The sequence below is a fragment of the Thalia democratica genome, chromosome 2, assembly GCF_965202585.1.
Source record: "Thalia democratica chromosome 2, ktThaDemo2.hap1.1, whole genome shotgun sequence".
Classification (NCBI taxonomy): domain Eukaryota; kingdom Metazoa; phylum Chordata; class Thaliacea; order Salpida; family Salpidae; genus Thalia; species Thalia democratica.
The window spans coordinates 45685387-45711348 of NC_139166.1; the positions used below are offsets into that span (position 1 = coordinate 45685387).

The 25962-nt window shown below is 26.2% G+C and overlaps 1 protein-coding gene and 1 pseudogene across 1 annotated transcript in view; one reads left to right on the forward strand and one right to left on the reverse strand.

Moving 5' to 3' along the window:
• Positions 1 to 14580, forward strand: part of LOC145830206 (pleckstrin homology domain-containing family G member 4B-like) — a 33768-nt gene extending 19188 nt beyond the window's left edge. The window contains exons 10-22 of the mRNA XM_082938125.1: positions 5577 to 5762; positions 6675 to 6809; positions 7032 to 7166; positions 7326 to 7945; positions 8013 to 8088; positions 8404 to 8577; positions 8908 to 9067; positions 10074 to 10255; positions 11381 to 11515; positions 12411 to 12597; positions 13004 to 13417; positions 13510 to 13916; positions 14198 to 14580. Of these exons, the coding sequence (XP_082794251.1) occupies positions 5577 to 5762; positions 6675 to 6809; positions 7032 to 7166; positions 7326 to 7945; positions 8013 to 8088; positions 8404 to 8577; positions 8908 to 9067; positions 10074 to 10255; positions 11381 to 11515; positions 12411 to 12597; positions 13004 to 13417; positions 13510 to 13916; positions 14198 to 14359 (2973 nt within the window). The 3' untranslated portion in view covers positions 14360 to 14580. The remainder of the gene's footprint in view (positions 1 to 5576; positions 5763 to 6674; positions 6810 to 7031; positions 7167 to 7325; positions 7946 to 8012; positions 8089 to 8403; positions 8578 to 8907; positions 9068 to 10073; positions 10256 to 11380; positions 11516 to 12410; positions 12598 to 13003; positions 13418 to 13509; positions 13917 to 14197) is intronic.
• A 5582-nt stretch (positions 14581 to 20162) lies between these two features.
• LOC145828615 (uncharacterized) lies at positions 20163 to 25783 on the reverse strand (annotated as a pseudogene).
• Positions 25784 to 25962: the final 179 nt, after the last annotated feature.

Sequence of the window (25962 nt, forward strand, 5' to 3'; positions counted from 1 at the left end):
AAAATGATTAGCGGATAGAAAAAAGAAGCATATATAAAATTAACTTACTTGTTAAATAATATCCTTGAAATCAACGAATAATATTTTTTATATTCAAAACATTACAAATAAACATTAAATGTTAAGATCAAATTGACACTATATAAATTAAAGGATACATACAGTGTCCGTGATTAGCACAAGCTTTATCACCTTTGTTGTATCTTTAATGCTAGATCAAAGCTTTATAGCCGCCAGCATTTCTTTGTGACGTGATGTACAGTAAAAATACGTTTTTATGCATGTTCTTTTGTAATTAAATTTAAAGTTCTTTTCAAGCTTAACAATCAACCTTGTATGTTTCTTATTACAAAAAGTTTTTTTCTTTATTCGGTTTTATACTTATCAATCCCGATTAAATTACTTTTAAACGAAAAATCTTGTTCACTTATAATAAGTAAATCACTTTCATAAAAACACTGAACTGTACATTTTTGTAATGATATAATTTTACAAAATTAAAGTTAATACGCGAAACCAACTGATAAAGAAAATTGTCTGAGATTGAATAATACTTTTTCGAAAATTTTACTTCCAATTACATAGCTTTCTCCCTTTATTTCAAGTACTTAAATTATACACAACTAGAAAAATTATGTTTTTAAGTTATAACAACAAATTAAAGTAATTCATACCTATAGTTTAGTCAGTGCCAATTCTTTTAAAATTAGAAACTGTCAAAGTTTAATTTTTATATTATTTTTAATTCCATGTATCTAACTAAAACTCGCTGATCTTGCGTGAGAGGCAGCAGTTTTTAATCTTAAAGTAAATAAACTTTAGTGAACTAGTTTTGACATTTAAAATTGATTATTTGGCTAGGGAAAAAAGAAGTCACAATTTCTACTCCCTCTATTGTTTGTCAAGTTGTAAAACTGAATTTTTTAGCGGCTTACTTCGATAATTGTTCAAGTAAATTTATATGTGTATATTGAAACACATTAAAAAAGCATAATTTATGTTTGTAGTAGAATTATTATAGAAAAGAGAGTCTTATTAACTGTAGTTGTTTTAGATAAAAATAGTTATCTTTTTTTTTTGCTTCTTAGAGTTGTACAATCATTTGTTTTCAAAGTTAAAAAAGTTTTACACGGAATTTTATAATAGATTTTATATTGCGCAGAATAATTTACAAGTTTTTAAGCTGTTAGGTAAAAGCCTTAGGCTGTATAAATAAAAATGTTTTCAGTTTAATGTAAACAACATTCACTTTAAGTAAAATTAAAAGGCAATACTCTGTACTGTAGTTTTTCTTATCATAACTGTATGCTAAAAAATAAAAGCTTAATTTAGTATGATTCATGCTTTAAAACGACGTAAACTTTGAAATAATAATGTCTGGTGGACACCAAGTAGTTGAAATTAACTTCTTATGTAGTCATAGATGCTATTTGTTCTAAATAATTTGTCATCTAAACTTTAATTCAAAAACTGTTAATAATAACGTAAATTTAAGTGTTCAAATAAAAACGCTGTACAACAAACTAGGTAGATAGAAAAAATAAATTAATATTTAAAACTTTTAAAGGCTGCTCGTAATAAATTTCATTAAGACTTTTTGAAAAAAATAAAATTATTTCTATTTAAAGAAACATACACAACATTAAAGATTAATCTGTTTTCTTTATATTTATGTTTAAGTTCAATTTATACAAGAGGTTATTTTCTATATAGAAAATGTTAAACTGCGAACTGTTTATCTTATACTTGCATAACAATATATTTAATTGACTACAATGTCTATAGAAGTGAAAGCAACAGTAAAAGTTGCTTGTAAGTGCTGTAGACTTTCTTAGCTGTGCAGTTTACTTGTAAGACACTCTGACAACTTAAATAAAATATTTATGGAAACTGTCTGCATAAGTATCAAGAACTTGATTAGAGAGAAACTTGTCATCAATTTTTTATTAGTGTAAAATTTAAAGTTAGTTAGATTAAAAGAATAAAGTTTAGTTAGTCTGTTTGTGAGAAAAACATTTAGCTAAGTAATTAATAAACAGCAGCTTTTTGGAAACTTAATTGTAACAGACAATATTTATAACTTTAAATCTTCAATCTTTAGATATCGAACATAATTCATAGCAAAAGTTTTTATCTGATGTTTATTAACGTTAGTTTGTAGATACCTTAGTTTAAATTTTAACTTAACTTAAAAATAACTAATACCTTTATTTTTTAGATTAAAAAAACAATGCAGTTGGTAGAGCTGTACAAAACTTGTTTTGTACAAATGATCTATGTTTTTTTGTGTTACTTTTAGTTTTATTTTTAAGTAAAATATACTTTTTATTGACTAAAATTGTATATACTTTGTTAAAGTTTATTTTAATTTAGTTTTTACTTATATTACACCTTCGAACCAAGTTAGGTTTTTTATGCTGCTTGAAAAATGGAAATTAAACAACAATAACAATTTTTTAAGTTGAAAACTTAGTTACTATAGTATATTTTGAAAACCTTTTACAATGTTGAATAAGTATTATACATCTTTTCATTATCTTTTTTTTTTACACAAATTTAAAAATGTTTGCTGTGTTCATTATACTTAATCTTTTTGTTTGATAGCTTAAATGAAAAAAAAATTGCTAATCCAATACCTTTTTTCGAAATTTCCTATTGAAAGTTTGATTTACAAAAAAGGTTTTTCAAAGAGTTATACAAAAATTTCTAGTTAAATTTTTCCTACGAATCAAACTAAGCTTGTAAGTATTAATGTTAAGAAAATTAGAGACAAACAAGTGTTTAATTTAAACTTTATAAATGTATCTCTATAGTTTAGTTTATTAAAACGACTTAATATAGTTTTGCTTTGAAATTTACGTAATCAATTAAAAAGCGACATCTTGTTTATAAACAGTTACTTTAAAGTTTACGTTTTTTTTTTTTAACTTAATTTTTTCTGATCAATATTTTTAAGTTTTATCTTTATTTAATATGCCTTTTTAGATTAGTTTTATTTATTTTAATTTGTTCCAAAGATTGATTTAACTTATATATTTGAAAACAATACCTTATACCTTTTAATACGGTTGATTGCGCACAACAAATACTTTTTCTCAGCGAAAAATCACAAACAGTGAATAATGAAAGAAGAGCTGCGTGCCATAGCATAAGCGAAACGCTCAAGTGCAAAAGCCTACATTTAAAAGCTGCCTTCCTGTTTGACTAAAAAATTGTTGGCGGCAACTTTTTTTTATTGTTTTTAGAAAACGTAAATTTATTTTATTCTTTCTAAAACTTAGCTAAAAAGGTTTTTATTTTAGAAAGTCATTTAAATATGTTAAAAACTTTAAACAGACTATTGTTTGTCTTAGATATTTATTAGAAAAATGTTATTACATTTTTTTAAGTATTTAAAGAGGTAAACAAACAGTTTCTCTCACTTAAACAATGATTGCATTTTTTGGTGAGTAAAAATAAATAGGCAAGAATGAGAAAAATGTATTTTACTATCAGTTTGTAAATTTTTGAACTATAATTTAGTTCAAGTTTGTTTTTTATAACTAACAATAGTTTTTACTTAGAGCTATTTTTATAAAACACAACATAGAAGATAAAGTTTTGTAACTTTTTTTTGTTTAACGATATATTTGTTTTACTATTGTTTTGTTTCTTATTTACGTACACAACAAAAAGCAGTTGTTTTTTTAGTTTCATACATTACGTTTAGAACAAAACAGTAATTGGAAGTTTTTAAACTTTTTCAAAATATAATTTTTTAACGTTAGTACTTGTTTCACATTATAAGATACTGTGTTTAACATTTTTTTCACTACTTAAAGAAAGTTAAAAAACCCACCTTCTCGTTTAAACTGTAAAAAAATACCTACTAATAATAGTAGTATCCACAAGTTTTATATAAGGTACTCAATATTAGTTTGATGCATACTTTAGAAACTTACTGTGTATAAATGTTTTTTTACGAACTAGTGCAACTGTTATGAATTGTGTTTACAATCCAAAATAAATCGTAACTAATCGCAACTTGTGCGAGAGCCACTCGACAACTGACAAGTTGTTCTTTTTTATGACGTCATTATCCAGATTATCTTGTTGCAAATTTATCACTGAAGTGACGTGATTGTGTGTGGTATAGATTTTAGTACCTTTCTGTTGATTTTATTTTAATCTCTTATAATAGCCAGTATTTTTAAGGAAATTATATTAAATGTTAATAAAAGTTTGCTTCTTGATTTAAAAACAAGAATTATTAAACCTGTAATATTTTTTTAAATATACACAACAATTTATCTTTTAAATGTAACTTTTTTCTTTGTTAATAACAAACAAAAATTGTTAATAAGAATATAGTCTGAACCAGATGTTCCAAAATTTAGCGACTAAATTGCCCAATTTTCACGTTAAAAAGTAATATTTTCCCTTCTGAACGAATGTACTTTTAGAGAAATATTTTTAATTTTTGAATGTTGTAAAAATATTCTACTATGGTTTTCAATAGTAAAAATGTACTTTAATACATAGTTCAAACACATTGGTCAATGTAAAACAGACTAATTATAAATTATCAAATTTTTTTAATTATTAGGACTTTTCTACTTTTTATTAATTTGCATGAGAGCTTTTATTGCTCAACTAATTTTTTCAAGAAAAACAACTACAATTTAAATTATCAAATTAATTACAGAACTTATCTATTTAAAAAGGTTTAGAGCAGTACTGCAACTAAATGTTTAATTTAATTGAAGTTTTAAGAAAAGTCATTGCTCTAAATATGCAATTAAGACTAGTTGTTTATTCGGTTACAGCATGAGCTTATATTTTGAGTAAAAAAAAACACTCAATTTTTTTCCTTAGCTATTGCAAGCTTTGTAAACTTTACCCCAGGAAAAAGTATCAAGTATTAAACTAAGCATTTTACAAAACTAATGCCAAAATAATTACCCTGCTAACTTAAATTTCGTCTCCTATCGTTTCTGTTTACTATTTCCGAACTGTTCGACTAAAACCGCCTAAAAGGGGCGATATCGCTAACTTTTGAAATCCTGGTCTAAACTGATTAAAATTTTACTAAAACTAGTATCAAGAAGACGTTGTGTTGAAATAATTTAGTTGTATCAACTTTTTTCGACTGACCCACAAACTGAAGCTCCAGGACAAAAGTATCTAGACCTTATTATCTAAAAGTATCTAGACCTATTTAGACTTATGACAGTTTATCGTGACTATGTCTGCCTGGTAAATCATAATGAGAACGCAACAAGTTGCAGAATGTCGTTTGGACTGTTTTAGTTTCTTTTAGTTATTTTTCCTAAAAGTCAGTACTTTTTGCTATCAGGGGACAACAACAAGTGAGGGGTAAAAAGTAAATGAGTAATTGACTAAAAAATAGGCCGATTCCTTCTCTATATTTCTGTCAAGTCGGCAGTTTGAAATTTAATCTTGAAAACATTGATTTAGTTCTAGAAAAAACTTTAGACACTGTAGTAAAAAGTTACAAGTGTCAACAAAACATTTTAGTATAATTATGTAACATTTTTAATGCTTATTTTTTTAAGTGACAATGTTAATTGATACAGAAACAGCTGTCTAAAAGTAAAGAAATTGTAAAAGAAGCAGAAGAATACGACAAGCTTGGTTACATCACAGTAGAATTGTCGAAAGTACAAAGTTTGGAACGTGTCATCTCAAAGTTAATGGTTGTTATGGATCAGAGAAAAAATGAAGTTGACGCGGCAGCAGAAATGTACAGATTTGTTGATCAGGTGAAGTTTTAAATAAAGTAACTTATAATTTATATAGTTTTTAAATGTTACTATATGCCACTTAATGGCTTGAATAGTACGTAAGAAAAGTTCAAACTCAAAGAAACGTTATATTCAATATTTAGTATTTATAAGATTTTTAAGCAGTGATAGTATATAATTAATACTGAAGTTATTGATTTAATATAAAATTAAAAACAACTTTTGTTTTATAATAAAAGAAAACTGTCATTTTGTAAATTTACTTGTATTTTTTAGAACAAATATTTTCAAATCAAAAATATAAAAACGTGTGAACACTTATATAAAACAATTATTAAAACATTTATTTTATGGTGACAAAACCAACCAATAAAATAATCGTACTGCGTAGATATTAAGTTAGTATAAAATTAACAACTCTTAGCAGGTTTAAGCTAAAAATACAGCACTAGTAGTTAGTGTAAATTTCTCAATTGTTTTGTTAGCAAATAACTTTAACGATCTTGTTTAAAAAAAAGTTTAAATTAATATTGTTTTATAAATATGCTTTGTACCTATTACTAATTATGGTTAAACAGATTTTAAAAAGCTTTCATGATAATAAAAACATGATCAAGAAAAATAAATCTGAAACATATTGATAAACTTACTTTTTTATGCTTCTTAAACTATGAAAATGAGTTATAGTATTAATAAATATTAGTTGGACGTTAATTTTTTATTTGAAACGTACAGCATAAAGATCACTCAAGATTTGTTGTAAGGGTATATTTTTCACATGTTTTTTTTTCTGACAGACCTATTTCTAAACTTTAATAAGATCTTTAAACCCGAAGTACTTAATTATAACACAAAACTATGACAACTATAATATGTTTTGATTTGCTCAGTTTCACATGAAAAATAACACATGTTACTTCATGGTTGCAGGCGTATTCATGGGCACTTAATGGCATGAAGTTTGTAGTAATGTTGAGTGTTGATGAGTGTGTCAACATTGATAAGTGCCAAGAAATGATCAACAAGTTTGATAATTACATGACACAACATCCCCCCATAACCGAAGTACGTTTTGTTATTAAAAAAAGGTTATAAGTCAAACTTTAAAGCTAAAGTTAAACGCTAGAGCCTAAAAATACCAACAAAATCTTATTTTATTTTTAATTATAACAAGTGAGCACATAACACTTTTTTTATTGAAAATCTCTTATTAAATTTTTTTTGATAAATAGCTCATAAAAACTAAATAGATATTCTTATAAAACATAATGATAAACTTTTTGTTAGGAAACTTTTAAGGAAATATTCACACTAGCTCGTCGCTACGGAAACAGAAATTGTATTCGGCAATGTGATTTCGCAGAACAGAAATGCAAAGAAACACTGGAGCTGTTCAAGAAAAGAAGAGAACTGCTCGTAAAGGTAATGCTTAGTAAAAACATTATCTATACTAATATAACTTTACTTTTTTTTTTCTTCTACAGTTTTCAAAATTTTTATATTATTTAATGAGCGAAATCTTGACTTAACGGTTTGTCTGATATAGTTATTTTGTTTTTCAATGATCTTTTTTTTTGTCAGGCAAAACTGCAGCTTGTAAAGGCCAAAAAGCGAAGTCTGTCGTCTTCATTCAGAATGCGGAACCGAGACAGCTTGGATGCAAAAAGTAAAATAAGCTCTCCAAGTCTTAAACCGCAGGAACACGAAACAACAAAAGAAGAAAAAGAAAAGAACACATCAGCAACCATATCTCCTCCAAAAATAAAACCGATGCTCCTCACTGAGGCAGGAAGGCGGAGGATCAGCATGCAGTCCGTGGAGAGCAAAAACTCATCGACCAGCGAAGACACCTCATCAGCAGGCGACTTGTCTGCGAACGGAACGCTGCGGTCGATGCGCGGGATTGAAAAAAAGCCAGAGTTTTGCTATGGGGGATTCCGCAACAGCTCTCTGCGCAAGTCGCAAAGCATGAAGCTGTCGAAGAAGCCGGCCTTCGTCGCCAACAACCTGAACGCGAACCGGGCGTCTCAGGCGAACAGAAGGAGCATCGGGTCCATCGGAGTTTTGGTCAAATCGCCGCTTCACTCGCCGTCGGGTTCGTTGGATCATCGGCCTCCCATAGCGTCTTCGAACTCCTTCGCCAGATTGGAAAAAGCCCCGTCGTCAGAGCTGGATCAGGACGACGACCAAGAAAATGAAGCGTGAGTAAAATAAAATTTAGGATAAAATCTTTGTAAACTTTATAACTCTAATATTTCCGTGTTGCAGTAAAGTGAAATTAACAATCGACGAGCTAATAAGCACAGAAAAGGACTACGTCAAGTCGCTTAATTACGTCATTCAGGTATTAACGGTTTTATTTTGACTAAAGATTAAAATACACTGACTTTTTTTTAGTTATACTTTTTTATAGAAGTATATTATTTTAAAATGTATATTTGTTTCTTCTTAAATACTAAAAAACTCAAATAAAGTTTTAAAAGTAATTTAGTGTTAGTAAACTTTTTAACTTAAGTACTTCAGAGAAAAGTTACTAATCAACAATAAGTTAACTTCCGCATTTAAAAATGCATATACTTTTTAACTTTCTTTACATTCAATCGTACTTACATAGTTTAATGACAAAACATACTAATACTTATTTTTTAAACTGCTGCAGAACTATGTACCGGAAATGAGTCGGTTAGATTTACCGCACGCCTTGAGGTGCAAAAGAAATGTTATATTCGGAAATTTAGAAAATATCGCCGAGTTTCATTCCAACCGTTTTCTTCAGCAGTTGCAGGAGTGCAAAGATAAACCACAATCGGTTGCCAAAGTATTTAAAAACCATGTTAGTTCTAAAACAAACTTTTGCAGCACTTATTTATGAACACTTATTTATGAACTTATTTTTAATCCTAAATACTTGTAGTTCTGTAAAGCTCTTTATTATCTATTGCTTGTTTTTTTATATCCAACAGGTTTTGTGATTTAGTAATAAAGTGGTTGTATAGAAATAAAGTTAACTTTATCTTTTCTTTCTTCTTTTAAAATTTACGTAAACTTGCGTTTTTTTCAATTAAAATACCTTATTGCTTATTAATTGTTTAGCTGAAAAAGTTAAAAGCTAATCATACAAAAATTGTTTCTTACATTTTATCTTTTAAAATACTTTGTACAGAAAGACAGCTTCAGTTTATACGCACTGTACAGTAAAAACAAACCACAATCGGACTTGTTGCTAGCTGAGCATGGTAATGAGTTTTTTAAATCAAAACAAATTGAACTGGGTGACAAAATGAATCTTGCTTCATACCTGCTCAAACCAGTTCAACGAATGGGTTAGGTTCAAATTTGAACACTTTTATCTTTTTGATTTTTTAACATACTGCATGTACGTAATAATAAATTTTTACAGTCTTTTTTCTTAAAAAGAACCATATACAAGTTATTTTTTTTTAACAGCAAGTATTTAGTTTCAGTTTAAAGCTCAAACTTTGAGTCTAAATACATAAACAAAGTATTACGATCTACCTATCTCAAACAATTTATTCTTTTACATTTTTTGCCACTAATAAAGAAAAGCTTAATTAAGATTTAGTTTATAACTTTGTATAACTTTTGTTTTTTTATAACTTCAATCTTTGTTCTAAGCTATTAATAACAACTTAACATTGTTTTGTCTACATGGATTACTAAAAAAAGTACTAATTAATTTTTAACAAAAAGTTTTGATCAATAAATACTTGGACCATAAGATCACAACCTTTTTGTAAACTGATACCAATTTGTGTTCTTATTGTAACTTACTTATCAGTCGTAACTGAAGAAACTTGTGTAAACGATTTACAAAAACTATCTATTTTTTACTATGAAGCTACCGTTTGTTGCTATGATAAGCAACATCATCTTGTCTAATCACTGTTCAACGTATAACACATTGTCCACTAGTAGGATTGCCGTATGCTCGATTGTATGTCATGAGACAATACTCAAAGTTCACTTGTAATATTTATTTTAATCAATTATGACTTGTTGTTAAAACAAACTTTTAGCATTGTCTTTAGCAAATAAAAGTCCTGAAATATAAGTTTCTGCTGTGAAGACTAATGACAAATTTCTCTTGATTTTATCACCAATTGGCATGCAGCAGCTGTTTTGTGAGCGGACAATGTGTTATACGATGCACGGTAATCTAACATAATGATGTCATTTATCATACCTGAAATCAGTATCTTACCAGTAAAATACAAAAACTTTTATGGTATACAATTTTATTCGGCCCAGAAATTTACAGCTGCTTTTTCTTAAACGATGATAAGGTATATACATAAAATTTATTTTTAGCAAAATACGCATTGTTGCTTCATCGTATGGCAAAGCGTTCTCATGGTGACACTGAAAAATACCTCAAGGAAGCAGAAAGTTTAGTGAAATTTCAGCTGAGGCACGGCAACGATCTGCTGACGATGGACTCCATTCGCGGTTGTGATGTTAATTTAAAAGAACAAGGAAATTTATTGCGACAAGTTCGTACTGAGTAGTCTTTATTTATAAAAAAAATTGATCTTTTTTTTTTAATGAATAAGCTTTGAAGAATTATTATCCTATCTTTTTTAAAGGAACTTTGTAAAATCTTTTAAGTAGAATTATTTTTGAGTCGTTTTTTTTTTTTACTGCATAAAAAGACTTACAACTTTAGTTTAACATTTAGTTAATTTAAGGAGAAAATATAGGGGTTCAGTTTTAGATTTTAAACTTCCTTTTAATTTTTTTGGGTCTTAATTCTAAATAGGTTTAACAGATTCTCGCTTTTTAAAACTATTTTAATGAAAGTTAGATAAACTTATTGTTTTTAAAATTATAAAATACTGTGTTATCCAAATTAAAATAATATAGAACATGCCTTTAAATCAGTGGTCGTCAAAGTGTGCACCTGTGACACTAGTGCGCATATAATTTTTTTACTTTGCACAAAAAAAATAGTGAGCTTAAAAAAATTTTTTAGATGACGCTTGTTTTGTCTATTTCTATGGGAAAAGTATAACTATAACATAAAGCAACAGTTTTTAAACCGTTATTTATATACTAAGGCACTCAAAACATAAAAAAAATAGTATTCTTTAATAATAATAATAACATACTTTTTATAGTCTAGTATGCACAGAATTTATTTCCTAGTAATTTAGTGTGCACAGCTTTTGAAAAGGTTGAAGACCACTGCTTTAACTAATAACATAGTAGTTGTTTTTAAATAAAATGTTTTTAAATAAAATGTTTTAATCTATCGATAAAGTTTTTGAGATAAATAATTTATGTTGTTTAGGATTTTTTAACTGAAGTAAAGTAACTGAACACTATCTGACCAAACAAACATGTATTAATCAATTTTTGTTATACCTATTCATAGTTTAATTCAACATCAGTTGGTACTTTCAAATTTTTTGTTCATATCAAAAAGATTAACTTTTTCGAACCAAGTTTTTAACTTCCGCTCTATAACTTTATCCGCACAACGTTTTCCGTTGTTTAGTTGCAATTAAATTTTTAAATAACATCACAAAAAAAAGTTTATCAGTATAGCTGCTCTTAATGCAAAATTTAACTAAAAGACCGCTTTTGGTTTAGTTGATAACTAACAATTTTTTTTGCAGGAACAATTTACAATTTACTCTGGTAGAAAGAAAATAGTTAGAAGGGTTTTCTTGTTTGAGGATTTAATTTTGTTTTCAAAACCAGTAAGCGTCAGCGGAGGTCATGATATTTACCATTACAAGTGTAGCTACAAAGTTAGTAGTTGTGTCTAAAATGTATTTTCAAATAATTTTAATAATTTTATGTTCCAACTATTTTAATTTTTTTGAATAAATTATTTTTTTAAATATAGTTTAAATTATAGTGTAGACTTGTTACAAGCTACCAACTATATTTTTATAAAAGATTTTGGTTTTTATTTAGTGATTGTTCTGTTCAATGATATCAATTATTCATATAATTAACCCAACTTACATATTCTTAAATTTATCAAAAATACATTATTTAAAAATACTAATATAAAAACTAAAATTTTGATACAAACTTTACCTTTTTTTTTAACTATTTAAATAAAAAACCTTTGCATTTCAACAAATATGTATTATCAAATTTTAATGACTTATTTAACAAAAAATTATATTTTGTTCTTTATAAAACTGCACTTAATAACTTTAAAGAAACACAGTTTAACTACAAAGATTGACTGTTCAATATAAACTCGTTTGTAGCTAAACCGCAGTAAAAAGTTTCTGTAAAAGACTAGTTGTTTTTTTGTTTTGATGTACAAGGTAGAGTTTTACAGAATTGATGTTTAGTTAATCAACCAACAAAGTTAAAAGCTTTTTACTAGCTTAACTTTTTTTTTAACAAACACAGAAATCATAAATTTTGTATTGTTAAACGCCAGTTATACTTTCATACATAACAATTATATATAAATTTTCTGTTAAAACTTTAATACAAATAATTTTTAATTTCGTTTAAAAGAACTTGAAAATTTAGCTTTTTTTGATCTTAGTGTCTTAGTTTTAGTTTTAAAGTTTAATTTTTGTTTATAAGTAACACTAATAAACAACATAGTATTGTTCGTTAATACAAAAAAAGTAATATTAAACTTTCGCAATCTAACTTTTATGTTTTTTTTTGTAGACAGCAGAAATAGGAATGACGGAAAATATTGGAGACTCAGGAAACAAGTTTGAAATTTGGTTTCGTCGACGAAAATCAAGAGCTACCCAAGCCACTTTTGTTCTTCATAGCAACAGCAGAGCTATAAAAAGTCAGTGGGTGCAAGAAATTAGAAGTTTACTATGGAAGCAAGCACTTAGAAACAAAGGTTAGTTAAACTTAGTTCTTTATTTTTATATTTGTTATTTGTTCTTAGTGTTCAGTCAAAATTTATCAAAATTTTAAAATTAATGTGAATATTTATATTTTTGTTTAATTCTATGTTTTGATGTTTAAACATTTTTATTGTTTAAATCTATTTTAAAAGTTTTAAATCGTTACCGGCTAAAAAAAATAACTAATATATTTATAAAGTTGTTACGCTTTAAATCAGCATTCGAATTCGTAGAACAATAGCGAGAATGTAAAAATAGAGAAAAGTTTGTTTTTACAAACGCTTTTCATCACGCTGTTGAGTATTCAATGGGTACTAAGTTTTTATAGTAGAGCTATTTTTATATATGCTCAACGGTATAACATCTCTAACGATTTTCTCTATATTTTTTCATGCGCAGATTACCGCAAAGTCGAAATGTCTTCAATGGGAATTGGAAACAAACCGCACATGGACCTTACGCCATCTAACGGCAACTCCATCGTTGATAGGTCGGTCGTGCCGCACTCGAGCCCTTCCAACTTGTCACCAGACGTTTTGTACGAACGAGTAGCCCACTCCAGGTCTCGAGCTTCCATCGCAGTGACAAACAACATCGCCGTCAGGCCGCATTCGATTGTATCAAACTCGTCATCGACGTCTTCGAAAGGCTCCAATCCTTCTTCGATGGTTTCGTCGCTGTCGCTCGCGTCGTGGCCCGCAAAGCGCGGTGAGTCGCGTCGCAACTACGCCACTCTGCCGAACTCTCACCATCACCTGCCGTTGGCGTATTGCGATTTTCATGCCATAGCTGAAGACGACGAAGGTATACCAGGTTTGAAAAGATATGACTTTTTATTTTAAAAAATTAATGAAATTTTACATTTTAAATAGGTTTACTTTTAAATTTTTTTTTTGATTTTACAGAAAGCTTAGGATCCTCTTCAATGTGCACTACACCCGGACAAACTACTACCACCTTGTCGTGTACTGATGACAATACGCCAAAATCCACCCTCGATTCCTCTCCGATGACTGCAAAGCAACACATCTATGACGTCATAGCCAGTGCCGATTACGAAAGTAATGAAGACAGACTGAATATGCAAAGTAATATTGAAAAAAGAAAAGATCAATCCAACAATAACCTGAGTGTTATACCGTTTGAATTAGATACGGCTGATACTTGTGCAGCATCTAAAAAAGATAAAAAAAATCCAAAAAAACCTGAAGTTAAATGTTTAAAAAGTGGGTCAAAACTCGACGGACAAAAGAAAGTAAACTTTAAAGTGAAAAATGAAAAAATTGCAGTTTTGAAAAACAAACAGTCTACGGTTAGATATTATTCGTGTTAAATAAAACGTTTTTATTCATTTTTGGGTTGCTTCAAACATTCGTTATGATATTAATTTAAATCTTTTAACCTCAAAACGTTTTATTTTTTTAATAATTTTCTCCTGAAATTAAAAAGAAAACTATTAAAAAAATTTTTTTGATCTGCTTTATTTGAAATAAGCGCAATATAAATATTACAACTTTTTACTCAAAATACTATTACTATAATGTTTATCAGTTTCATGCTTAACACCTCATTTTTAAAGCTTGCTTGCTTCAGGTTTCATCATTGTCACCAACAGAAACACCAAAAGAAATTCTGGCCGATAATGAGAATGTAAGAGAAAGTTCGCTCGTTTCTGAAGTTTCAGACGAAAGTATGAGTGAGCAAGTCTCACCACAAATGACAGAAAAAAATAAAAATTTGACGACGACTGTTTGAACGCTTGAACGTATATTTGTGATTTTATTTGAGCTATTTGTTTTTTGTTTTTCATTTTCTAGAGTAAAAGTCTGTAGTTTTTTATGCTGTTTCTCCGCTGTTGACCCGTTTTATCAATCAATTTTTTCTGCTCTTGCTGTTAACTTTTTAGATTTTCGCTTTTGAAATTTTTTATGCCTTGAATGTACTTTTTTATATGAATAAACTTGTAAAAAATATTATTTAAATGCTAAAATAAGTTTAATACATTTTTTAAAGCTTTAGAATTATGTAATTAAGAACTACACTCAAAACTAAGTAAATAAAACACTAGCAATAAAAACTGAAATAAAATTAACCATGAAGTAAAGGATGGTTAATTGTTAGTAATTTGCTTTGATAAATATAAAAGAAACGGCTAAACAAGCATTAGTACTAGAAAATTTAAAAAAATACACCATATTTTAAGTGTAATTACTTATATGTTACATTCCATATATAATTTAAGTTATTTTTATAGAAACAAGTGTTATATTTTAGTTATTAAAATTAAAGCTTTATAAAAAGAACATCTATACAATAAGTTGTTAATTTTAGCAGACTACTTTTTTAGATGTTTACTAAAAACTTGTGATTAAGGATTACTATCAATTTCTAAGGTTTTTGCGGTTTTCTTTTTTGTCTCAATATATGTTTTAATGATTAATAACAATTACTTGACAAAAATTTCTGACTCTAAAACTAGATATAAGTTGTTATTATTTAAACTGATAGTTTTAATCAAACATTTATACTTGTATAATTTTTATGTTGGATAAACACATTTAAAGTTGAAAGTATTAAATGACGAGTATTTTTTTAGTATAAAACTCTACTAAAAATAATAAATAGTTAAAGTTTTGAATGCTTTTTTTTTCAATACTTTTATATATAAAAATTTAAAACGATATTTCAAGTTTTATTATTTTTTCTATAAGTTTTCATAATTATAATTGTAATGCTGCTTAAAAGTGGGAACGGGTCAGAAAAGCACGGGTGACACTTTAGCTCGGTGTGACACTTTATCACGTTGTGACACTTGCTTAAGTGAAGCCGTGCTAAAGTTTCACTCTGTGCTAAAGTGACGCCGTGCTAAAAAGTCACCCCGTGCCAAAGTTGCGCTGTGCTTTTCTGACATCTACCCTTAAAAGTTTAGTACAAAAAAAGTATGTAGAAACTAAAAAGTTAGTTACCTAATATAAAACAATCTTGTTAATTTATTTAGATTTACTATAAAAAAAACGATTAAACCGCTTGTTTTAGTTACTATTAGATTAAAAACTAAGCACTAAAAATGTCATACAACTATAACGTATTTGGATCTTTTTGTAATACTTGAATTATTATGGCAAATTATTTTTTCTTGTATTGTAAACTAACTAACTTTTATTTAAATTGTCAAAATCTAAGAATAGAATTATAAAATGTGTGGCTTTTTGTTTTAATAATAAGATTTGAACAAAACCACTTTGTTACGGTAAAATTGACGAGTTCAAAAAATTACTTAGTATCCTATTTTTGACAAAAGAACTAAGTAACAGATTTGATATTTTGCTTCTATTATAGTTTAGATTGTATATGAGTATATGAGTTACGATTTGTTCCTAAGAGTTTTTTTTCTTATACTAAAAATAGCTACTAAAACTAATCTCACTTAAACTTTGGTTTAAGCCTACTAAAATTTTAAAAACTAGTACAAAAAATATAGTTGAAAAATTTATCACTTTTTACCAATTATATCCATATCAGACCATATACTAATTAAAACCAGTAGTTAAAGCTATTGTTTAAGTAAAGAAATCATTTAAGCTACAAGATATTTATACTGATAGTACTTTAAAAATTATAAATTAAAAGTTTAATGCAACAACTATTTACCAAACTCTCAAAACACTGTTTAATTTTTATAACATATAACCTTCCTTAACACAGTGGGCCCGGTTCGCGTTTTACTTGAAATAGGAAATAAATTTTCTTACAAAAGCAATAATTTTTAAATCTTGAATGTTATTAAACTTTATGGATTGCCACTCTTTGAATCAAAAAATCTATCCTGAATGACCTAAAAATGCCCTGAGTCATCCTTAATTTTTTTTAACTTAAAAAAAATAGTTTCTGGCGCAAACTACTTATAATTCGTATTTATTTTTCTTCTTAATAGTTAAAAGGAAGGTTGTGTATGTATTTTCTGCATTAGATATTCATTAAACTATTAAGAAATACTGTTTTCGAAGATTCTATGTTAAAAGTTTAAAACAATTGAGATTAAAAAACAAAAGTTATGGCTAATTTTGTGTAATCATATTAGTTAACTTTATATATAATAGAAAAAAGGTTGAATTTTTTTAAAACTTTTAAAGTACTAACTTTAACCTTACTTCATAAAGTACTCACTTGAATGCATATTTATTAACTTTAACTGTTCACTTCATTTTTAATTAAACAGTTCACTATAAGCTCAAATCATGATAAGTACTAATTTCAGAATAAAAAAGCTAAAACGTTATTTCTGAGAATAGTGAAGAACTAGCTGCAAGGCTTTAAAACTTTAAATAAGTATTTCAAAATCAATAAAAATCATGTTCTAAAATGGTTATATAAAAAACAAAAAATTGAAACTGAATCAACTAAATCTCATTCTAGATCTATAAAAATATATCCTAAGATTTTTTATAAAATCAAAACTGTCCTGAATCATTTTGAGTTTAAAAAAATATATATCCTGAGCTATCACGAGTCATCCTGAGATTTTCCAAAAATTAAAAATATCCTGAGTTATCCTGAGTACCCTGAGTGTTTGTAAAATCTATTTTAAGGTAGTCTATGGTTGTATCTATTGAATTTTCAAAACTATACAAATAAATCCCAAATAGAACAAAAGTTATCACACTTTAAGTAGTAGTTCTTATAATTAGTTTTTGTTCTATGCATTTTTATATAATAAATATGTTTGTTTTAAAAATAAAAGTAAAGCTAATTATACTCATATTTTAATTAATATCGTTTTTTAACAGCTTTTTAGATGTTATGTAGATACTAAATATACAGTTTTAACAAAAAAGAACTCTTTTTACTAAAGTTGTTTTAATAAAATTAGAAAATTGATTCTTTATGGTGTTTTCAAAAAATAAGTAGGAATAAATAGTTAATTGATATAAAATTAAGATGTTTGAGTTACTTTTATACATTTTATTTATTTTTTGATACCTATTGAAATTTACTCACAACTATTACATATAATTTATATTTTTAAGTTTTAAACAAAAATTTTCTACCACACAAAATAGTTTCTTAGGATAACTTGTTCCACAAAAAGCATTGCCTTTCTTTAAGCCGATTTTAGTCAGTGTTTTTTGATATGGTATATTAGGTGCATTTCAAAGATTAATTATAAAACATGTTTATTTTTATTTATTCGTTTTCTTTTTACATATTTTTATCAGACAATGAGATTATACTGTTATACCATTCTAACTTAGAACCCACATACACTAAGAAATTTTTTTTAATGGTACTTGTTAGTACTTGTTAATATTAAACTGATGCCGTTTTGTTTACGTAGTTAATGAATTTGTTCATTTGTTAATTTTTTTATATTGTTTTCTAAGTATTTAGAAATTTTAACAGAGGATAGCTTAGTGCTATTGATTAGAAATCAGTAAGCTTTGGTCCATTTTGAAAATATTAAGGACTTTATTTATCCCCAAGGGTAACTTAAGTACTATCTAAAGATAATTGTAAAACATTATTCTACTTACCTTTTTTTTTCTTGTCATCTGAAAACAGCCTAATGTTACTGTAAAAAACAATCTCTGTTGTTCTAACATTAACATAAACTATAAATAGATGTTTTCGAACAACTTAACAATTTAAACAGTATTCTTTCTTTTTTATTATTATTGCAAGTTTATTGTCCATATGACCAGGCATCAAAACCCAGGCCACTTAAACAGAAAGACACTTAAGAAATAAATCTAAAATAAAAATAACACAAAAAGTTCATTGTTTTAAGCAAAGATACACTGAATGAATTGATATTTTTGAATAACTCGACTAAACTTTATTTAGATCTTTTTTTCCCTTCATACTGTATATAAAAACTTTATATTACTTATTAAATATTTAATAAGTTGATGTTTTGTATTTAAATTTATTGTTATTAGAATGTTGTAGAGCAGTGGTCTTCAAGGTAATCGAAATCTGTGCTCACTAGACTACAAAAAAATATATTCGGTGTACCCCAAGTTTAAATTTAGTTATTTTTTATGTTACATTATAGTTTGTTAAATAAACTTTATAAAAAGAAAAAAATCACGTAGTTTTTTTTTAGAAGTAAATTGTTTTTAAAGTAATAAAAGGTCACGTTGTAACTGAAACTGCCGCTTGCAAAGATTTTCATTTTTGAAATTTGGCCCATGACTACCAAATACCTGCCGACCTCTGAATTAGTTAGTGCATTTTTATAAGAAATAATAATCTATATTGAAAAAGTTAGTATGTACTACTGTAGAAAAAACTTGTGTAATTTAAATATAAATTGCATAAAAATTACATGAAATAATTAATTATATAAAAAAAGTTTGCAAACTAAACTACTTATGACGTAAACCTGAGGCAGTTAGAGTCTGTTACTTTTTGTAATAATAAGTTGATTATTTAAAATTTAACTTTTTCGATTGGTCGTTGGACCAAAAAACTTCAACTTAGTCAAGAAGGATTTTTTTAAGTTCAAGAAAAGGATATGGAAAAAAAGGTAAGCATTTTGCTTTATTTAACTACATGTTTCTTTTCATACATAATTTATACATTCAATATACATTATTAGATAAAGCAAGGAGAAATTTAGCTTGTACAAAGCAAATTTTAGTCTAGCTTAGAACATTTTACTGGTTCAGACAGCTCCAATTTGAGTTTTTGTGTTTATAAAGCCTAACCCAAAATATAGATAACTTAAATTAAAGTTTAAAGTAAAATAAAAAACAGTAGGAAATATATTTACGACAAAAATAATACTTTGAATCGAATCAGCTGCTTAGTCGAGTCAGCAAAAGTTGGCAAAGTCCTAAAGGAAAAGCTTATTAATTTCGCTAGATAAAATAATGTGGAGTTAGATTTTCTAAAAACTGACATACATAGTTTAAAAGCTGACTACGCAGAAAAAAGTGAAAGGCTATAGGAAAAAATTCTAAGCTTACAAAATGATGAATCCAAAAATGATCGCATATAAGTTAATTCTTTAGAAATGAAAATAAACCTTCTGCAAAAAAGCTTAACGGACTTCAAGAGAGAATTCGTGAACAGATTCAACAGTTTTGAAGCAAAATTTAACACATATGCTGATATTGTCAAAAACAAGCCAGTTGAAGTTTTTACCGACATAAGCAGTAAACTTGATGTTGTTAAAGATAAAATATAAACTGATACCAAAGAGAAACAGATTGAAAAGAAAAGATTGAATATCATCGTATTTAATATTCCTGAAAATAAAATTGTTCCTTTACAAAGTCAATTTGATAGTTGTAAGAAAGATTTCAAAGTCCTACGAGAAGTATTAGGTGAAAATAAAATCGAAAAACATGAACTGAAATCTTTATACCGTATAGGTAAGTTTGAAGTTAGAAAAGTTAGACCTATAATTGTAAAACTCAATGACGCAAAAGCTAAAGAAAGACTGATTAAGCTGAGAAATCTCAAATATTTGACACATGAATTTGAAGTTAAAAAATACATAAATCCGGATGGAACCAATGAACAACTGAATTTTTTTAAGTAACTACAAAAAGAATTAAAAAGAAAACGAGCTATGGCAGAACAAAATAGTCTCAATATAAAATACGTGATAAAGAACAATAACATCATAGAAGCTACAAATCATCTTTTTCGGTATGATGCCCAGAAACTCTGGGATTAATAGGACAAACTGTAAGTCAAATCTTTTAAATTTGGTTTAAACAAGCTTCATAGTTGTAAGTTTAAACATAAAGTTTTCTTGTAATCTCTATTTTTGAAGTGTTATAAAGAAAAAAAAACTGGTGTGTAACACAAAAAAATTAAAAGTTCTAACGATTTATCAAAAATCAAAAAACGTAAATAATTTAAAGCTTGTTTACGCAAAATAAAAACAATTTGTACTATTTGACGAAAGGTTTTTAGAAAAACAAAATTAGTTTTTGCATTGCATATAGAATTCTTTTTTAATTTTTGGTCAAAAAAGATACTTTTAGGTTAAAGATGTAGAGTCGATAAACTATTTTCATCCACAATGTAGCTTTAAAAGCATCTTAACTTTATGAATGTTTAGTTTTTTACCTACTCAAGTCTTGTTTACCATTAGAAAAAATAAATTTACAAAACTGTTTCTAAATTGCAGCTACTTCAAGAATAATTTAAAGAATACGAAAACTGTGCTTTTTAGAAACAATACAAATTAAAAAAGATATCAAAATTATTCACAAAGGAATGATGAAATCAAAATTTTGGAGAACCAAAAACAGAGGTAGTTTTTTTTTGATTTATATTATTTATTTTTATGTATTTTTTTGAAACAAGCAACTTTTTGATGATTATGTGCATGTTTTTGCTAAAGGTTAGTTTTTGGAATGCTTTGTATCTGGAATCTTTAAACTTTACTTTCAGATCAAATTTAATTGTAGTTTTTATAAATAATAGGTTGCAAATTTTAAAAATTCAATGATCTAAAAGCTTATTCATGTTAAAATTTTGAAAAACAGCCTTAAATTTTGACACTATACAATTGAAGTTCTACTAATTGTAAAAATGATCCAAACTTTGTAAATTTTAATTATTTTTACACAAAAACTTTATGAGTTTTGCAACTGTTAGATATTGAATAGCTTCTAGTGGTATAATAGTTTATAAAATTATGTATGTAGGGTATATTACTAATGATAATACTTACCATTTTTGGGTGGCCCATTAACAAAGTTTGTAATCTATTTTATAATCAAATTGTGTTACCTTTACTTCTGTTTTAACCGCATTACAAACTTTTAAAAAAGATTTAACTTCGAGTTTTTTTGTATTAGTAGAACTTTCTTTTGAATTTGTCTTTGCGAAAGTTCAAAAAAGATCATTTTAATAAAAAAAAGAATTTCATATTTTAGCAAAAGTTCGTGCATCCCTAAATAAGTTTCGTGCACCCTAAAAACTTCGTTAACCCCAAAACTAATTTCGTACACTTTAGTTTGCACAGGTAATACAGTTAAGACCACTGCTGTAGAGGAGAGTGTAAGCACTGATTTTTTAATAAAAGAACAAATAAAATACATTTGAAAAGTGTTCAAGTTTTTTTTTCGTTATTTACCTACTACATATTATCAAGTAGTAATATAATATCATGAATAGTTATAGACTTTATTAATTCAACACTACTATTTTAAAGTATTCTGTACATTGTTGAATATTTACACTCTTATAAATATATAAAACAAGTTAGATTTTTAAAATCAGTTTATACTTAGACAATGTCTTTATACATATTATGATTTCAACATATAAGTGGGTAAAATTTTTAATTGGCTAAAAATTACAAAGATACAAATAAAACTATCTTAATTTTTATTTGTTTCTTAAGATATATTTAAAAATTAAACTTCTTAACAGTTTTTTTGAGTGAAGTAGTTTTACTATCACTTTTTTAAACCAACCAAATATTTTCTTTTTTTTTTTGTATTTTTTTAACCTGAACCATTTTATTTCAAAGAAGCATTTTAACTAGTATTATTCTATAAGACTGCGTTTGTTTACTTGTAATTCCATTTTCAACTAAGTGCAAAAATATTAAGATCAGCAATTACAGAAGTAAATTTTCAGAAAGTTTATAGTAATTTTTCAGTTATAATCCAAAAATTACTTATAAAATTTGTAGACAAGATATCAAAATAGTTAATTAATGTTTACAATTCTTATTATGTATTTGAGAATAAGTTAAATAATTTTTAGCCTCTAAAAGTAACTAATTTTAAGTGATTGGCCATTTTAGTATGTTTAAAATCTAGTTAAGGATTTTTTAATATTTATTTTTAGATGTTTGCTGTCTTTTATAACTTTATTTATAAGTTGTTTGTACAAAATACATTATTATTTTTGCGACTACAAATATACGAGCGTTTTTTAATAAATATTTATAAGATATACTAAGGCATTTAATTTTTTTTTCCAAGTGTAGGAACGTTTTATTAAAAACTGTTAAGTTTAAATGAACTTTTATTTTAAAAGTTTGCAAAGCTTCTTCTAAGACAAATAAAAACCGTACAGTTTGATATTTCAAAGCTAATTTTTTAAGATAAGCTTGAATTTCTAATGATGTTTGTTTTTTGAAAATTTATGAGATGGTACAAGAATAGTTTCTAAACTAAAACCTTTGATTTAGGAACTTAGATAAGTAACATTTTTGTTATTTTTAATCATAAGTATTCTGAAGCATATAAATCTTTATATAAAAGTTAAAATTAATACTATCTGAATAAAAATTGTCTTTTAAAATACTCAGTAAACCTGTAGACATAAGTATTATTTGTTTAATTATTAAAATAACATAATTGTTTTATACATACATTTAATACATAGAATTAGAAGAAAAAACTACATAACTCAAAAAACGTTTTGATATAAAATCTCAATTTTCTTCCACTACTTAAACATCACCATTTGTACGAACTCTGCAAAAAAAAATATTTTGTTTATTTACTGTAAATAAAATGATATTTTTGTTAGCATAAATACAAAAATCACACATATAAAATTTTCTAACGTATGTTAGTAGCAAGCACTATTTTCTATAAATTTTAGGAGTTAAAACATTGTAATGTAGAAAAACTTAAATATTTTGAATTAATTTTATCACTTAGTTAAATTATTTTATGTATTTAGATTTCACTCTAAGTGTACGTTCTTACTTTAAAAAATATTGAGTTTACTAATAAAAATGTAAAATATATAGGAACATAGTCTCTTTTTTTGTATAGTTGAATACAATTGAATTATAAGAACAATACATCTGTGAATGAGATGAAACTTTAATGTAAGTATTTAATAAACATTAGTCTGATTGTATTTTTTTAGCTTATAAGCATTTTTTAATCATACACTTATAATTTCTATAGGCATTGATGAAAAATAGTTATAAAATAGAGCAGCTCTTTTTTAGTGTTTAAATTAAATTTGATAAATGCCTAACTAGTACTTTTTTAAATATTTTTTTTTGTTGCTATAACTCTACTTAGTTGGGTATACGTTCTTAGTTCTCTTCACAACTGAAAGTTCGAACTTCGAAACTTTAAACTATGATAGTTCTGATTTTTAGTAAACTATATACCTTATAATATTTTCTTTATAACTTTAACCATAATTGTCGTATTAGTATATTTTAGGTAAATTGTTTTTTAACTAAATTTATTAGAGATGGCTTAATAAGAAAATTACTTACTAAAATTATTTTTACCAACTATGAGTTTTATCTTTTATAACTTTTTTCATCTTAACCATAGTCTTATTACTTTACCTTCTGGTACAATAGTTTATAGTTTATTTCAACTAATTTTCTAAGATATTTTCGTTTAGATATATAATAAAAATTTTAGTTGTCATAATTTAAATTATTATGCAACCGTTTAGTTAATACTTATTGCATAAAAAAATTAAAATTTTACCTAGATTTTGTAAACTTTAAATAGTTTTTTAGTTTAGTTTGTTTTAAACCTGTGAATTATTATAAATTACAATACTGTTTATTAGGGTAGGTGTAATATTTGCACAAGCGTACAAAATTGCACGAAGGGACAAAATTGCACGAAAATAAAATTGCACGAAGACACTTTTGCACGAAGGGTCAGTTTTGCACGAATACATTTTTGTACAGCTTTTTATTAATTAAATTTATATTTTTTACTTTTATATTACTTATTATTTTTTTTTACTATTATTATTACCCCTAACCCTTACTCTCGGTCTTTTTTTTCTTTTCTTTTTTTAATTAGTTTATTTTTATTTATTTTTCTTGTTATTTTTTAAAAGTAATTTTTATAAGTTTTATTTTAGTTTTTATTTCTACTATCACTTTTAAACCTATCCCTTATCCTCGGTCGGTAACCTTTTTTTTTCTCCTTGTTTTTTTTATTTTTTTTTTTTTAAATCTTTTTTTTCTGTTTTTTCTTTTCACTCACGTGCTAAAATGACCCTCCGTGCAAAATTTTCTTCGTGCAATTGTGTCCCCTCATACAAAATAGACCCTTCGTGCAAATTTGTTTAAATTTTGGTTATTATCCAAGCTTTCAAAAACATTTCTAGCTTTTGTTAGACTTATTTTGAAAATTATTAATAAAAATTTAATGATGTTTGAAGTATTTTTTTCAAAAAACCATTAGTTTTCAACTATACATTAATTTATCAAATATTTTCAATAAACCTTCGTAGTTAACTTTACCATCACCGTCAACATCTGCTTGTCGAACCATGTTCTCCGCTTCTTCTGATGACAGGTTTTCACCGTAACGTGTTAAAACTTGGTGTAACTCCTCAGCCGAAATATAACCGTTTCCATCCTAAATAAACAAAAAAATATCAGTTTATTGAATAACTTAGTTTATCGAAATTTTTGTTTTTAAGTAACGAACGAAGTAGCCTTATATGAAGTAAATTCTTTTTGAGTGAGGGCGTTCAAATACCTTATGGTTCTATCTTTCTAGATGTTGGTATATAGAATGAAATGTAATATCATTTAAACTAACTAATTGATTTTTTATAAATGAAATGAGTAGTTTAAACTACAAAAATTTGCAATATCAATAATAAATTTATTGCAAAATATTAAAAAGTCTTATTAATAATCCTTCTTTTTACAAGTTTTAATGTTGGAATAGTCTCTAGTGCATATATTTATTTTTTTAAATACTTATATTTAATTTTAAGCTCTTAGTTTTTAAAATTTAGATAGAAAATTGACCATAAACTAATAAACTTTATTTATCTAAAGTTTTTTTTTTTTATCAAATTTTACTTTACTGATCTAAAATGTTTCGTTTAATTTTAAAACTTATAATACTAAAAAATACTAAATTTATAAACAAAAAATGTTTACATAAAAACTGATTGAATGCATTTGAATTTTAACACTACTTAGTTAAAAGTAAATTTGTCTGAAAGTTTAGGAAAAAATAAATTTGGCTCAGTGATTTGATAGAAATCTAAAATAACTGTTACTCTAGTATCTCGTTGCTCTTTTTAATACTCGAAATTAGAAAAACATTTGAAAACCTGATCAAAAGCTTTAAAAGCATCGAGTATTTCTTTTTCCTTAAACGTAGTTTGAGCTTTGAGATTCAACATTTTAATAAATTCATCGAATTCTATGCAACCATTTTCATTGCAATCAACCTTTTTTATCATTTCCTAACAATTTAAATACTTTGTTTATTGTTTTGTACATGACTAGTTATTTACAGCAATTACTTTTAGCTATATTTCTAACTTTTATTGTACGTTTTTTTAATAAGGTATTTGATAACAAAGTTTAAGGCAACTGTTTCAATAGGTTCAAATATAAGAATAAAATTTAAAGTTATCGT